At 39.0% G+C, this 15,535-nt stretch overlaps 1 protein-coding gene across 3 annotated transcripts in view; it reads right to left on the bottom strand.

The window, feature by feature from the left end:
• Positions 1 to 240: 240 nt before the first annotated feature.
• The window catches only part of lmx1ba (LIM homeobox transcription factor 1, beta a), a 56,441-nt gene continuing 41,146 nt past the window's right edge, over positions 241 to 15,535 (bottom strand). For all 3 annotated transcript variants that reach the window (XM_066662279.1, XM_066662277.1, XM_066662278.1), the window contains exons 5-10: positions 4,539 to 4,771; positions 4,059 to 4,237; positions 3,506 to 3,583; positions 3,077 to 3,143; positions 2,790 to 2,954; positions 241 to 2,001 (exon numbers count right to left, since the gene is read on the bottom strand). In XM_066662279.1, coding sequence (XP_066518376.1) covers positions 1,850 to 2,001; positions 2,790 to 2,954; positions 3,077 to 3,143; positions 3,506 to 3,583; positions 4,059 to 4,237; positions 4,539 to 4,771 — 874 coding nt within the window. In that variant the 3' untranslated portion in view covers positions 241 to 1,849. The remainder of the gene's footprint in view (positions 2,002 to 2,789; positions 2,955 to 3,076; positions 3,144 to 3,505; positions 3,584 to 4,058; positions 4,238 to 4,538; positions 4,772 to 15,535) is intronic.

Here is a 15,535-nt window from a genome sequence, read left to right as displayed (position 1 = left end):
TCTGGAAATATTCAGCGTGATTTCACCAGCAAAAGATTGGTTCCCAAATCAGAAAAATTTATTCAAAGCTCGAACCCTAAAATAGGTTCTTCAGTGTGAAGCATTGAAGCATTGGTGTCAAGCTGAAGAAGCCTCAGAAAGAGCACAGAGCCTTAAATAAACTGGTATAACCCTGTGGACCTGGATGTGTCATTTGCCACATGTTATATAAACAAATAAAAAGAAATTTAAAAAGTGCTCCATTTTTTCGTTTTTGTGTTCAGAGTGACACAAGTCATCCAGGTTCTTGTACCCAGTGCAGTTTCAGTCCCTCTGGTTTTAGGCAGATTCTGCCACTTTATAATGCACCTATTACTTACACAGAAGTTAAACACTGAACCCACAGTTTGTCCAAGCTCCTTTAAAGCTGCACAGGAGCCTGAATTCACCAAGTCCACTGGCAAGTGTGAGCTAGGGGGGTACAAATCCATTTAATGTTACTACAAACTCTTAAGAAGAAGAAGAAGAAGAATATTAATGCTTCATTTAATGTCCTTCTTTAATTTGTAGTACCAATCAACTTTGGTCCTTTAGCAAATACTGAGCATTAAAAATGCATCTTTATACCTTTAAGAGAATCAGAGAATGCATATGGCAAATAAATAGCACAGCGAAAGACAAATACAGCCTATAATTAACAACAGGAAAATTACTACATTTTCTCACCACTCACTATAACACCATTTCTTTAAATAAAGCTTCTCAGATTGGACTGGCACATGTACGCAATAAATATTCCTTGTCCATTTATAGTTCCTTATACATGTTTTGGGCTGGATATTGAGTTGCAAATGTGAAAAATAAAAAAAATACCATATATACCCAGGTCATAATAACTGCATTCTTGTTTTCTGAGACACTGAAAAAAAAATTGCATTTCTGAAGCATTGTTTTTTTTTCAGGTGATTTCCTTCTGTTCAGGCCACTGGCCACCATCAATGTCCAGTAGACCATATTAGTGTACACTTTGAATACACCCGAACGTCTGGACATTTTATTACCAATCTGACATGAACAAACATTGTCTTTCCACAGTTAGACCTGAGATAATCAGGCTTCCAGTCAACAGAGTCCTGCTTTCTTCTCATTCCATAAGTTCTGAGACACTGAGCTGTTTCTCCATCCTCATGCTGATTGAGGTCATAGTGAAAGTCCATGACAAACTCTGACCGTCTTTTTGGATTGTAGTCATGTGCAAAAGTTTATACACCCGTGGGCAAATCAGTAGATTATATGATTGTATAGTATAATCTCAGCAGAATAACAGGAAATCATTGCTAATAGAATGGGATGCTCTGAAGCAACAACAAATAAACTTAAGGTCAACATAATTAATGCTAAGCGTTAGCTAAAGACAACCTGTCTCGGCCTATGGAAAAGTAGAACTTCCGCTTCAGGAGTGATACTGCTTCAGGTACCTTTGGGAAGAGCGACTGGAATGGTGATTGTGATCAAGAACTAATCATCCAACATCAGTACCACTCCACACTAATCTTTATGTGGCTGAATAAAATCAAACCCTCATTGGAATGTGTCAATTTCTAATGTAGTGTTTCACAAGAAAAGTAGTAATATTCCAAGAATTCAGCAACTAAACAGTAACTGTGCATTAAAATGGATTCTCTGCTTCATACTAAACTCAACTTATCATTTGACCAGGGGTGCACAAACTTTTCCATGTAGCTTTTGCCATTTATTCTGTATATTTCATTGTGTTTTTTGCCAGTGTTGTTTCTGAGGCTGGAACATGGCTGGTTTTGTCGGCTGGGGTGGAGGGAGTGTCCAGTTTAGACTGCCACTGGGTTTGTTTTCAGGAGGTGAAGTAGGAGCTCTGCATGGAGTAGAGGCGATCAATGGGGTTTCCCACGCGAGTCTGCAGGGTGCCTGCCTCAGATGCCATGAAACAGTCGCTCAGACTTGTCAAAGATGTGTCGCTGTCAATGTCATGGAAAATTGGGTCTCCTGGAGAGACGCGAAGCAAAACCAAAACATAGTAAACGTTCAAAAGGTTATTACTGTGTAATAAATCAACGGCAAAAAAACAAACAAACAAAAAAAAACATACAAATGTAGGTGATTAAGGTATGCACTTAAGAGGATAAAGTATATACACTACATGTCTAAATATTTGTAGACACTTGTTTTATAGTTTGTGGATTCGGGTACTGGACACAGAAATGGTAGGCTCTGGGCACTAGGTAGATCACTATGCCCAATGCCAAGGGCTGGCTAGAAGTTATTGGGCAGAAGTGGGCCTGCATTAGCTGAAATGATGAAGAGCATTCACTACATAATTCTTCTAATAGCATTTGTGATCAACCACTATTTACTCTATGTATGTACATCAATGTCCTTGTGGCTGGATGCTATCAAATGCCCACAATAATGTTCCAACCAATACTGTAAATGACCTATTAGTCCCCTAAATACACTGGTTGATAGGGTGTCCTAAAACTAACCTAAAACTTTTGGCCACATGTGTCTATATATTTTTTTATTAAAAACAAACATAAAATAAAAACTTATATGAGGCTAGTCTAGCCCTTCCTTGTTTGGGAACAATTTTGGTGTGTGTGTGTGTGCTTAAATGTTTATATATATATATATATATATATATATACACATACACACACACAATATATATATATATATATATATATATATATATATATATATATATATATATATATATATATATATATATATATATATATATATATATATATATATAAAACACATGTTCTGCTTACCATATGGGTTCATGTGATCTCCAGGCATTTGTGGGGGGGTGAGTCCCTGCTGGAAAGGGTCTGTGCTGTAACCGTTTGTATCCATGGCAACAAGCTGCTGTTGTTGAGGAGGGGGCAGTGGTGTGTAGGAGTTCATCAGACTCTCCATTCTGTTTGATATCACCTCTATAACATACACACATTCAGAGTTTAGAGATCCTCAGTTTACACCAGTACAGTTTACACACACTCAGTTTGAACAGTATATGCACAAAGACCACTGAGCACTGGTAACTGTGAGCTCTGACCTTGTCCAAGTCTCTGTGTGTTCTGCTGCTCCTGTTGCTGCTGCTGTCGACGAGCCAATTTCTTCATCTAACGAGGAAATAAAGACGCAAAAATTAGTCCTCTACTTCTTCCCTGAAGATTCATGCAATAGAGTTAAAAGAGCAATGATTTGTTGGTCATAACACAACCATTATACTGACACCCAGTGACTGGGAAATGTCAAAGATTCTGTTCTAAACTTATTTTTTAAGTGGCGTCCTCCATGTTGGGGATCCTCTATATGGAGCATAAACTATATTTAGAAACTACCAAGCAATTTGATTCTTCAACTCATCTGAGTTTAGTTCATAGAAAATATAAAAACTAAAAAAGAATCACTGTCATAAATGTTGTTTAATGGGGTTTAAAACAGATTGCTCCTTTAAATGTGTTTGTTGGTGTTTCCTTACCTTGGCTCTTTGGTTCTGGAACCAAACCTGGACCACTCTCACACTCAAACCAGTTTCTGCTGCCAGAGTCTCCCTCACCTGCACCAAACAAGAAGACTTCATTAATATCGGCCAAGTTTGTCCTTCTGTAATTTGCCTCCTTTTTTTTTTTTATCAGCAGTTAACATCTCAGAGAGTGCCCACTGTTGGCTTTTCAGATCTTTACATGCTGACCTGACTTAATTCAAACTAAAATAATAACCAATGCTTTGGGGGCTTCCAGTGGCACAAGGTGGATTTATCCCACAGGGATCTTCTGTGTCTTTAGGCTGATTAATGCTTCTGCATCAAATCAAGGCAAAGTCTATGAATGTTTAATAACACTATCATGACCATCATCTGATTCGTTCACCTCAGTCAACCAACCAGAAGAGCGTGCTAATGCCCAGCTTTGAGGTTTGAGCAAAAGGAAACCTGTATAATGCTGACTGGTTCTTCTACCTGATTTACATTCCAAACTACTCAAGCATTACAGCGTAAATGCATCAATATTGTAATGGTCTAATAGTCGTACCTTCCGGCATGGTTTGGATGAGACCTCAAAAGAGGCTTTGAAAGCACGACGCTGCTGTGTGGTGAGGATGGTCCTGGGTCGTTTGGGTCTGCGAGAGTCTTTGCCATCATCACTGCCCTTGTTCTGCCCTCCGGAACCTTTCTCCGGCTTCACATCCACATCCTCATCCTCACTTTTATCTGCAGAAACAACAGGATGGTTGAAACTAAGGAATAGCTATCACCACAGAGAGGCAAATGGTAAACCATATTACTTTTTCTTTTTTTTTGACAGATTGACAAGCTTTTCATGTTTGAGAATTGGTCCAATTTCTCAACATCTTTTTACCTCCCGCTGTGAAAACTGCTGTTCTTTCATTTATTTTCCTATAAATGCAAATCTATAAATGCACCTGTGCAAATGAGTGCATTTGTAACACATCTAACGTTCAAACCTAGAATTATTCCACAAAAAGATAAAAAATAAGAACCCTTTCCTCACCAGAGTCGGACAATTCTGGGCTGACGGAGTTGAGCAGGTCTTTCTCTCTCTCGTAGTCGCTCTTACACAGCAGCTGTCCATCCTTCAGCACAAACTCGTCGCCTTTGCACAGCTGCCGCTCACACACACAGCAGCAGAAGCAGCCCAGATGATACACACTCTCCAGGGCACGCATCACAAACTCGGTCGGTGAGATCTTCTCCAGACAACCACTGCATTTAGTGGCAAACAACCTGCAGGAAATATATTGAGGGAGAAAATTAGCACATCCTAAATGGAGCTTCTAATAAGATACATTCGGTTATTAAGAATTAATCACATTTAGGTGAGAAGTGATGTTGAGATGTGTATATATTTTAATGTTGACAATCTAGAACACCCTAGTTAAAAGAAGTTATTAATGTAAATATTCAATATCAATTAAAGGGTTTTCCTTGTAGCGTACATTCAAGTCAAAAATGCTTTTGGAAACAGTTTTTCAGTGAAGAGAAGAATGCTGAAAAACTCTCAGGATTAAACCCATTCAACACACTCCCCTTTTCACTTCCTTCTCTTTCTGCTCTTTCTCTTTTGATGACCTGGTGATAATCTGCTGAGCTGAAGCTCTTTCTACTTCCTCTCTCTGTCACTGATCATTATGCCCGTGTCAGTAATTCTCATGATCCCCTGAGAGACTTTCCTGTCCTCCATTGTGTGTGGTGCCTAATCTGGATCTTTTCTCTTGCTCTTTGTAGAGAGGTGTGTGTTGGTCTTTAGTCACAGCTCTGAACTCAGCACAGCCACGCGTGACGCTCCTGTCATGGAGACCCCACAGAGGGGGCACACTGGGGAAGATGTGCTATGGAATTTGAGGTTAAAGGTAAATAAATAAATAAATAGCTAACCAGCACAATAATACACACCCACATTACACACACACACACACACACACACCAACATTTTTTATTTTATAGAGGAGACATTTAATTACAGTTAATTACTTATTTATAAACTTAATATTACTTATTACATATAGGTCCTTATATCAGATAAAACGTGGTCCCACTTTATATTAAATGCCTTTAGTAACTGTGATAAACATAAAGTACACCTTTTGTTTTGTAACTGCAGATGTATCAACTATCAAAGACAAATTACAGTAGTACAGCTTCTGTAAATACAAAAATTACCCTAAATTTATCTTGATAATTAGAATGTAATTTCATTTACTTAAATGAGTAAAAACCTGAAGTTGTTTATATAAGTATTTACAGGACCTGTTAAATGGTATGTGGCTATATCAGCAGTAGTTACGTAGTTGCTACATGCATTATTAATGTGTAACTACATATTTATTAAAGAAACAATATAAACTGAGCAAAAGTAATTTGGAAGGTTGAATTTAAATTAAACAGAAATGGCAAATTATAATAATAATAAAAATAATAATAATGAAGATACAAGTATATGTCCTGAAAGTGAGAATACACTTAAATTTACATAATACATTTCTTATGGTGACCTATGTATGACCGTAGGTCCCAACACAAAATGTGGTGTGTGCGTGTGTGTGTGCGTGATCTGTGAAGCTGACTTTTGACTGGCACATGCAAGGTGTGTGGTTGAAACTAATCCCTCTTTAATACCACTAAGAAGGCCCTGAGGGAGAGAAAGCTTTCACAGCTAGTCAAACACACTTAGCAAAAGCCCAGAGTGTGTGATCCGTGTGTGTGTGTGTGTGTGTGTTTGTGTGGAGGGGGTTCGCATGGTCTGTGTTTATTTGCTCTGAACCCCTCCGAAATGATTTGCCCCTTTCTTTCATGCCACCAATGTTGCTTACTATAGAGGCCATGTCTGGTGTTTCTTTCTGAAACCTCCTTTCTAGGAATGTTTTTCTTTACATTAAGTCATTTACATTTACATGAGTGACATTCATCCAGAGGAAATCATGCTGCAGACTTGCCTGAGCAGGGAATGGAACCCACTATGCCACACCAAAAACTTCATAACTTACAATGCTTAATTGGGTGCATGTTTTAGCGTGGTGTAATAAGTGGACAACCATCATATGCATGTATCCAGAATCCAGCTGTGAAATACATTTCACACAGATGTGTGCTGTGTTAGTGGTTAAGTGATTGGCCATAATTATATTCTTTTTTGGTTGACTCTTTGATGATGTATTGTGGACTTGCCGGCCTGCTAGGGCCCAGTACCTCTGTGTGTGCATGTGTGTGTGCCACATCCACGTAAAGCAGAAGCATGTGCACTACAAAGCAACTAAAGATGTCATTAAATTCAGCCGCTTCAAACATTGCCTTCCTTCTGATGGGCTGAGATACACTCTGTATGGAAAATACTCTATGACTCTTAACATCCATACACATACAGGCTGGATTAGATTTTTCCATAGTAACTGCGTCCTGACCTTGTCAAAGGCTCAGGGACAAGCCACAGGAAACCTCATTAATTCATGTAGTTCTCTGATGGTTTTATTTAAAGAAACGGAAACCTTTACAGTGCACAGACAGTTCCGAGCTCCTGTTCTACAGTGGCTCAAAAAGGATATGGATGTTTGCACCACACACTTGTGGTTGGTGTAGCTTTGAGGACATGGCAGGCTAAGGTTCCATTCCCAGCTCAGGCAGGAACACCATGCTATAGCGGAGTCCCAGGGACAAGAGTCCTAACTTTATATTAGCCAACCTCTGTGACATGATCAAACTCTAAAGGGCTCTGATAAATGTTTGGTTGATTACCTGAGTGAGCATACACTGAACATTCAAATATTCAGTGGGCAGGTGTTATTTGGGCTCATTCTCAGCACTGCAGTTTAAGTTTGAGTTGTGCTGGCATGCACAGATCAGACACACACACACACACACACACACACAGTATGCGGAGTAACAGATGGACAACCGTCTGTAATTGTAAAACTACCAAGTGCTACAATGTGGTAAGTGGAGCCAATAAACTGGACAATGAACAAACTTAAATGTGTAATTTCACTGCAGACTACAGTGCACAACTTTTTATTTATTTAAATGAGTTAACATAATGTGCAAATTTAACACATTGGGCACAGTGGAACTTTTGCACAAACCATAATTTTATTTTTATTATTTCTTTTTTACATGTTATAAAAGCATGTTTTAAATTAAATAAACAGTATTTATGCAATCAGATCTGCAGAAATTTGGTCTTTGTAAAGGATGTGTACATATTTTCAGGTAGTATGACAAAAACAAAACAATATTTGAAATTAGTCATTTTAAAAAATAATCATTTCAACAGCGGTGGCAAACTTTTGCCTAAAACTCAACATGTTAAGTTCAAACAAATTTCAAAACCGAGTTTTAAACCTTCACGGCCAAGGCTGCTATTTTCTTTTTGACAGCCTTCTTTCAAAGGACAGCTGGTGTGTTTCAGACCATAATCATTTTAGCAGTTTCTCTGCAGACGTCTGCAGGTTTGTGTTCAAAATGTCTTTGCACACATCTGAGTCTATGATCTCATCAATGAACCCAAACTCACCAGCTTGGCTTTGTTTCTCATGAACAAAGTCCTGTAGATGCACTGAAGGAAAATGCATAATAGATTCTGATTCACAATGACTTTCAACTTTAGACTAAAAGGTAAACAATATTAATGAAAGTGATGATAAATTATTTTACATGCTTTCTACAGAGTTCATTTCACATGAGGTATAATCCTTGTATGAAGTTATTTATGCTCCATAGAGTGGGTACCTTGCACAGGGGCGGCCATATTTAAAATCAGTTTAGAACATAGTCCAGAGACACAGTCGGGTCACTAGGTGTCAGTATAATGGTTTCAAAATGTGAAGAAGAATCACTGCTGGCGGCTACTTTGAGTGGTGTATCTGACTGTGACCAGCTGTGATTTTGTACACACAGCCCAAGGAGAATCCATTTGTATCCATTCACTTAACATTGGTATATCCTGCCCTCATCCACCACATTGGGACATCATTAACAACATGAGCTAATCACTGGTTTTATATCTCTTCAGAGGCTTAGGCCAATTAGTGCTAATGTGGCTAATTAGTGTGTGGTTAAACAGAAGCACTACCGGTCAGTGTGTGCGGCTAATGGTGCTGACAGAAGAAGTGTGTGTGTTTGCCCAGGCCCCCTAGAGCAAACTTCTGACTAGCTGTAATGTCTCCTGAAGTCATATCCACAGCTGCTATACCAGCACATTAGCATGCTAATGGCCTGCTTGGTTTTCTAATTACGTCCCAGCAGGTAAACTTAGTAGGGGCGGGGAAGAAGGGCGCAAAATGAAGAGCGCGGGTCTGACAAATAAATACTTTATCTGGACTGTATCCACTGTATCAAAATCTGGACTGAAGGAATGAAAAGGAAAGAAGGAAGTCGATGAGAATGGTGCTTTTTGGAAACCCAACAGTGGAAATATGATGAACAGAAAAGTGGGGAGAGAGCTGGTAAAGTGAACAGATAAATGGCAGGAGGGATGGAGAGAGAGAGAGAACAAGAACAGGTACACACTGTGTTTAAACAGCTGCTCTCCTAAGCTTGGCAGTTCCTTTCAGAATAGAGTTTACTCAACTCCACTACTACACTAGGCTACATGACAGAAGAATGGTGAACACACACACACACTGCCATACAGTCAACATGTTTTTTGGCAAGATGTTTTAGGCAAAAAAAAAAATAATAATAATAATAAAATCAACCTATGAAAGGAAGTAAAAGAAAGTTTAAGATAAGGTAAATGTGCATTATTGGTCACTAAGTGTACACTCAATGTAAATGTACCTTTAAAAAGGTACAACAATGATTTTAAAGTCCATTTGTGTTCCTTAAAGATACATTAATTTCTCTTCTCCAAAAGGAGAGGTGAATATTTGTAATATTTCATTATAGAACTGTGTAAAATAAAGCATAATACAAGTCCCAAATCTACAATTATAATAGAATAAGGTACAGTTATGTTCCCTAACTAAAAGTACTGAGTATGTACCCTTGAGTGTACCACCACAGTGACAATTTTTTTGACAGTGTAGCTGGGACTCGTAAAAAAAATGTAAGTCCCCACTAGACCACCAAGTGGTTTCCATCAGATTAACAGTTTTCAGAATAATAATTCCAGAGAAGCCAACCTAAAACTGAAACAATATGCAGCTGTTGAAAAGCCATTACTGTGAAAAGGAAATAGACAACAAAGAAGAGCATTTGCAAATCAAACAATGGTCTGACCTCAGAGTCCGTATGTAAGATGCAACCAACTTTGGAGTTTTGCTGAAAACTCTATGAAATCCCTGAAGATTTCCCTGAAAAATACAAGTCTTTAAAAAATAATAAAAGCTGGGATAATTTAAAAAAATGGATGGACATAGTGAACTGAAGAACGAATTCTACCACTGCAAGTCATTCACCTGTGCCTCCATATGCAAAGAAGGTATGCTATAAACATGCATGTTGATTCCAAAGTGGTGTTATGCTGGACCTAGATTGCTGTGAACCTGAAACCCTGTTTAATGACATTTTCTTTCTCCATCTGCCCCACTTCCATGTCAATTTGGCTGAGGTAAAGCAGATGCTGGCTTTTAGCGTGACTCTGCAGGAGTCCTGGCTAACAGATGAGGCGTTTCATCCAGCACTGGGCCCAGAGCTCCACTTATGGGTTCTAATGGGCATCTGGGGAATACAGCTGCTTGGCTCAAAGTTCGGCCTATCAGAGAACAGGCGGCACATGATGGACAGGATCATGTTGTTCACAAACTCCACCCACAGTTTAAGGCCACACCCTCAACCTTTCCCTATACAAAACTAAAAATTTATAAAAAGCCCTTTATTATTTCCAACCAATAAGGCAACAAAGACATAACTGTTCTCCCAGCAAAACAAACCTCTCCCTAACATTTGTGTCAGTTCAGGAACTCCACGACTGAAGGTGGCATTTTTATTCACTCGTTTATAACTTGAGCTGTTCAGTTTTGTAGCACTGTTGGTTTGCGTTTGCTTTCAAAATTTGCAGTCACTTCCACATTAAGTAATGTAAATTGGTGCATCTTTTAAGGTGGAACGGTACGTTTGAGTTAGAAGCCAACTGTAACTTTTGTTTTGGCTTTTATAGTTAGTTTTTATTGACTGTGGGAATTACCACAGAAACTCATTTGTGACTTGTGTGGTTTAGTTTTGTAGCTCTTTAGATGTTTGTTTGCTTTAATGCTGTTATGGTTCTCTAAAATTTTAATAAATAATGTAATTGTAACAGCAAAAATGTCACCTATGAAGATGGAACAGACCAACATCTACTCCTATTTTCATGCTTTTCAATGTTCAGAGGTCTCTCCACCATCCAAACAACATTTCTCAGCTGAAAGAGAACACCTGAGACATTTCCCATTTACAGAGCCAGGGCTGCATAAAAACACCAGACCTTTTCCAGTGCACAAACAGAGTGGAGAGCTCACAATTTGGTGAGAAGAGAGAGGAGACATTTTCTGAATTTTATAAAAAGGGTATTGTACTGATAGATATTGAGAGGAAAATGAAAGCAAGAGGTTCCAGGTCTAGTTGAGGAGCACCTGGGTCAGCCAATGAGGATTAGCGAAGCTGCCCAAGTGGCCGGTCACGTTCTCCTCCAGATCTAATAGCAGGATAATCCCTAGTTTAGCTCAGATGGCAAAAGGCCAGGGCAGGCTCTTGAGCAGCAGATGTGTTCAGCCATGTTTTCTGACGCAAACCATATGATCCAGCACTGGGCAGAATCAAAGTGAAGAGCACATGGAGGAGAGTTAATAAAGCGACTGCATAGGGTGAATAGGCCCTGGTATTAACTCATTGTTTACCAAACACAGGGTCATCACATCCCAAGCCTGACTCTAAAGTAAGAGGTGAACGACCAGGCCCAAGGGTAGATCCACCTTAAGAGGGGTTCTCAGACAGGTTCATAATTACACATGACCCCCGATCTTTATCCCAGAGTCTCTAAACAAATAGTAATATAGGGCATGCTAGAGAGGGGGCTTCTTGAGCGTGTGAAAGTGGGATGTTACCCAGCTCTGTCTCTTATAACAGGATCTGATAATCTGCTGGGTGGGGGTTTACGCCAGTGGCCCAGCTGTGAGATTACCAATGCTCTGGCCTGGCCGTTTAACATGCACCATCTCTTATTCACATGCGTGCGCACACACACACACAAATACATATCTAAAATAAAGAACTGACTTCAACAATTAATATGTTTGGGATTATTTAGATTATGAGAAACAAAGAATGCAACCAACTTCTGAGACTGAACTTTGTAAGAGTGGGAATAATATCCCAGAAGATGTATTTGAAAAATACGAAGCAAGCTCCCCCGTAAGAGGATGAAAGTTGATCATAAAACTTGATGTATACTTTTCTGTTCATTTTTATTATTAATATAAAACAATCATGGTTTTATGGTTATATATATATATATATATATATGTGTGTGTGTGTGTGGGGGGGGGGTGTACTTTGGCTGGAAATAAAGAAATTAAGACTGGGCTCTGAGATTTGCACAATCCTGTATACCATCAAGGCTTAGCCCTGGTCCCTTGGGTTTCAGAGACCTTGGATTAGCATGGGTGCGTTTTCCTGCCATCTTAAGGATTTCTCAGTGTGTGTGTGTGTGTGTGTGTGTGTGTGTGTGTGTGTGTGGAGAGGGGAGAGGGGATAGGGGCCAGTTTGTTGGAGTTTTAATTAGCTGTAGTAATCCTCAGATTATTGGAAATGACTCTTGGAATGTTTACTCTAGAAAAGCCCTCACAGAAGTGGGGGAAACTTGAGACGTAAATCACAAGTGTACAGCTCTTGTGCTTCTCTCTTTCAAATGATTACCTTTAAATACATCTTTAAGGGTAGCCCAACACAGTCACCTACTTAAAGTGTTCTTGTTCTTCATAGTCATACCATTATTCTGAAAAAAAAAATAAAAAACTACCAGGAATGTCCCAACAATGATCCCAAAGTCTCAGGACTTTATAGTAAATAGTTAAAGTTTCTTTATAGCAAAGCCATAGAAGAACCACTTATAGACATTTAAACAGGTTCTTAAAATACCAACCATCAATATATAACAGACTCTTATGAATTAGAAAGAAAAACCCCTCTATGTTATATGGCTTTGAAGTTGGTTGGTGTACTGAGTTAAAGCATTGGCCTCCGCTTGACAGGCTAGGGTTCAGTTCCCAGCTTGTGCAGCTGCACCCCTCAGACAAGAATTCGAAAGCTGTTAGTCTATGTCTGTAACACAATTAAAATTGAAAGTCACTTTGGATAAGTGTGTCTGGAAAACAATGCTTTTAATATCAATGTAATAAATAAGTAATAAGGCTAATATCGCTAAACGTTTAATTCTTTAAAAGGAAAATGTAAGATCAAAATGGAGCCATTGCTTGGCTAAGCTTCAAAAAGGAATATGTAGGAACTACTGTACTTTATGCTAATTTCTACAAACACGTCCTAGTGAGTGCCATAGTGGTCCAAACCTCCTCCTTTTTGCTGTGCTCATAAAACTGGCAAGGGACTAGGGGGAGCCTGAAGACAGACCACTCTATGGGTAATGAAAATCTCTCTCTCACACACACACACACACACACACACACACACACACACACAAACACACAAACACACAAACACACAAACACACAAACACACACACACACACACACACACACAAACACACAAACACACAAACACACACACACACACACACACACACACACACACACACACACACACACAGCTTAAAGAGTAAATATTGGACTATAGTTTTTTTTTTCCTGTCAGCTCACACTCCAGCCTAAACTCTACAGGGCGACTCTTAAACAAAAGGCTCAAAGTGTGCAAGGGGCATTGTCCGACAGGCACGTTTCCATGGCAGCCTTGGCAACTTTTCTGGGATACTGGAACCTGATGAAGGGCAAACGAATGGAGGGGTGAATCCCATGGGCTGAATTTACAGAGTCCTGTTCTCATAGGGAAGTTAAAGTTAACAAACACTTCAGCAGTCTCTCCCAAGATTACACCTAGGTTTTGTCTGTAAAACCTTGCACCAAGTTCTTCTGCTTGATCTGAGCACACTGGAGAATACACATTTACAAATCAACAAAGCACACAGAAATATGTGAACATTGCGCCAATTTTACATTTTCAATATCCAATGTTTGTCAAGATATTTCCGTTTATTTGTGGGCACTTCTTATAATCACTGAATTCAGCTGCTTTAAAGTACACAGCTGATACACATTCATTTGTACATGCACAGCTTCAATAATCTCAGGAGAAAAGCAAAACACCAAATAAAATCGGACAGCTGCAAATGAGCGTCAGAATCACCATGTCCAGAGCCAGGCATCAGCTAGAGGGGTATAAATATCCCCAGCATTGGGTTGTGGAGTGATGGAGCTTCATCAAGTACATTTGTTCATGTTTGACTGGTTGTGTTTAAGATCCAGAACTAATTTTCCAACGTCAGTACCTGCCATCACTAAAGCTATTGTAGGTAAAAACCATTAAATCACCACAGCATTATTCCATTAGTCTAAACATTTTCTGAAGAGTAGAGATTTTTACTAGAGAAAACTAGTAAAGCAATTTTGGACAAGATAGTGTCCAAACACAAAAAAAAAGTGTTTGGTAAAAACAAATAGATAATATAAATATTATGATGTCATAATGGGTTGGCATCCAATTAGTTACTTGTTGCTAAGCAATTTATTTGCTACTGTTATTGTTTACAGAATCTAAATCCATCTTATTTATTATACCTGTAATATATTAGTCATACTGACAGTAACCATAATCAACTCAAGAACACAGCGACACAATTTATTACATCATTAATAATAATGATAACAGCTTCCTTTCTGCATTTTGCCAAATGTAGCAAGACCAAATCCCACCTTAAATAGCCCAGCTTACATACATCTGGAGGGCATATGGTACATAAGTGTTAGTGCTGACAGAACGATGATGTGGTCCACTCACTGGATATACACAGTGATTCATGACCGTTAGATGTAATCAAAACCATATTAAGATAACAGAGCGCAATACTAGACATCCACCAGTAGCAGCTACAGGGACCCATGTGTTTGGTTCAAGGAATACATCTATGTATACTATGAGCATGTTCCAGCTCATCTGTTATTGTGAATGAGATTTTTAATCTCATCAAAGTTGTATAAGATTGTATTTTAAATGTGTTTCAAATATTTGAAATGTTTTTAAATGTCTTGTGTAAACTGCCAGTAGCAGCATGTGATTTATTAACATAAATTATGTACAAGTACAGAGGAAAAATATTTAAAAGGAATAAACTGCCTCGTTTCTGTATTGTAGGGTATGTGTTGTGAATACAAAGTTTGTGAAAACTCCATCTGAAGTTGCACCCACTATGGACTCTTTAATCTCCACAGAAAAGGATTAAAACAAACAGGATGATGCCTAGCGTGAACAAACTCAATGCCAAGCATCAGTTAGAGAGGTAGGAACTTAGCACTGAGCTGTGTCAATGTTATTACTGCAGCAAAGGTGAGAACAAAGTGTGTTGATATATGTTGTATGCAAAGGTGTTCACAAATCATATGCCAATATGCCATCAACATATCACTTACAAATCTGCTTCTAAAGAAGAGGGCAGGCAAAGTGTGCAGGGCTAGCTTATCTGTAACCACTTATCCAGTTCAGGGTCACGGTGGGTCCAGAGCCTACCTGGAATCATTGGGCGCAAGGCAGGAATGCACCCTGGAGGGGGCGCCAGTCCTTCACAGGGCAAGTGGGAATTCAATGATTATTAATCGAATAATGCCATGAAAATATTGTCATTAAATTTGATTGAAATGTCCATCCCTAATATAGTGCCACTGTATTTAGCTAAGGTTCCTGTACCTTTGTAAATCACTGAGAGGTTCTTTATGGCAGTGGTGGCCCAAGATTTTCTTGGCAGCTTTATTTGTAAGAGGGGAGAAGGAGGTCTCTGAGATGTTGGGGGGGGGG

Source organism: Hoplias malabaricus, chromosome 2 (genome assembly GCF_029633855.1).
Source record: "Hoplias malabaricus isolate fHopMal1 chromosome 2, fHopMal1.hap1, whole genome shotgun sequence".
NCBI lineage: Eukaryota > Metazoa > Chordata > Actinopteri > Characiformes > Erythrinidae > Hoplias > Hoplias malabaricus.
This window is presented reverse-complemented; position numbering and strand designations above follow the sequence as displayed.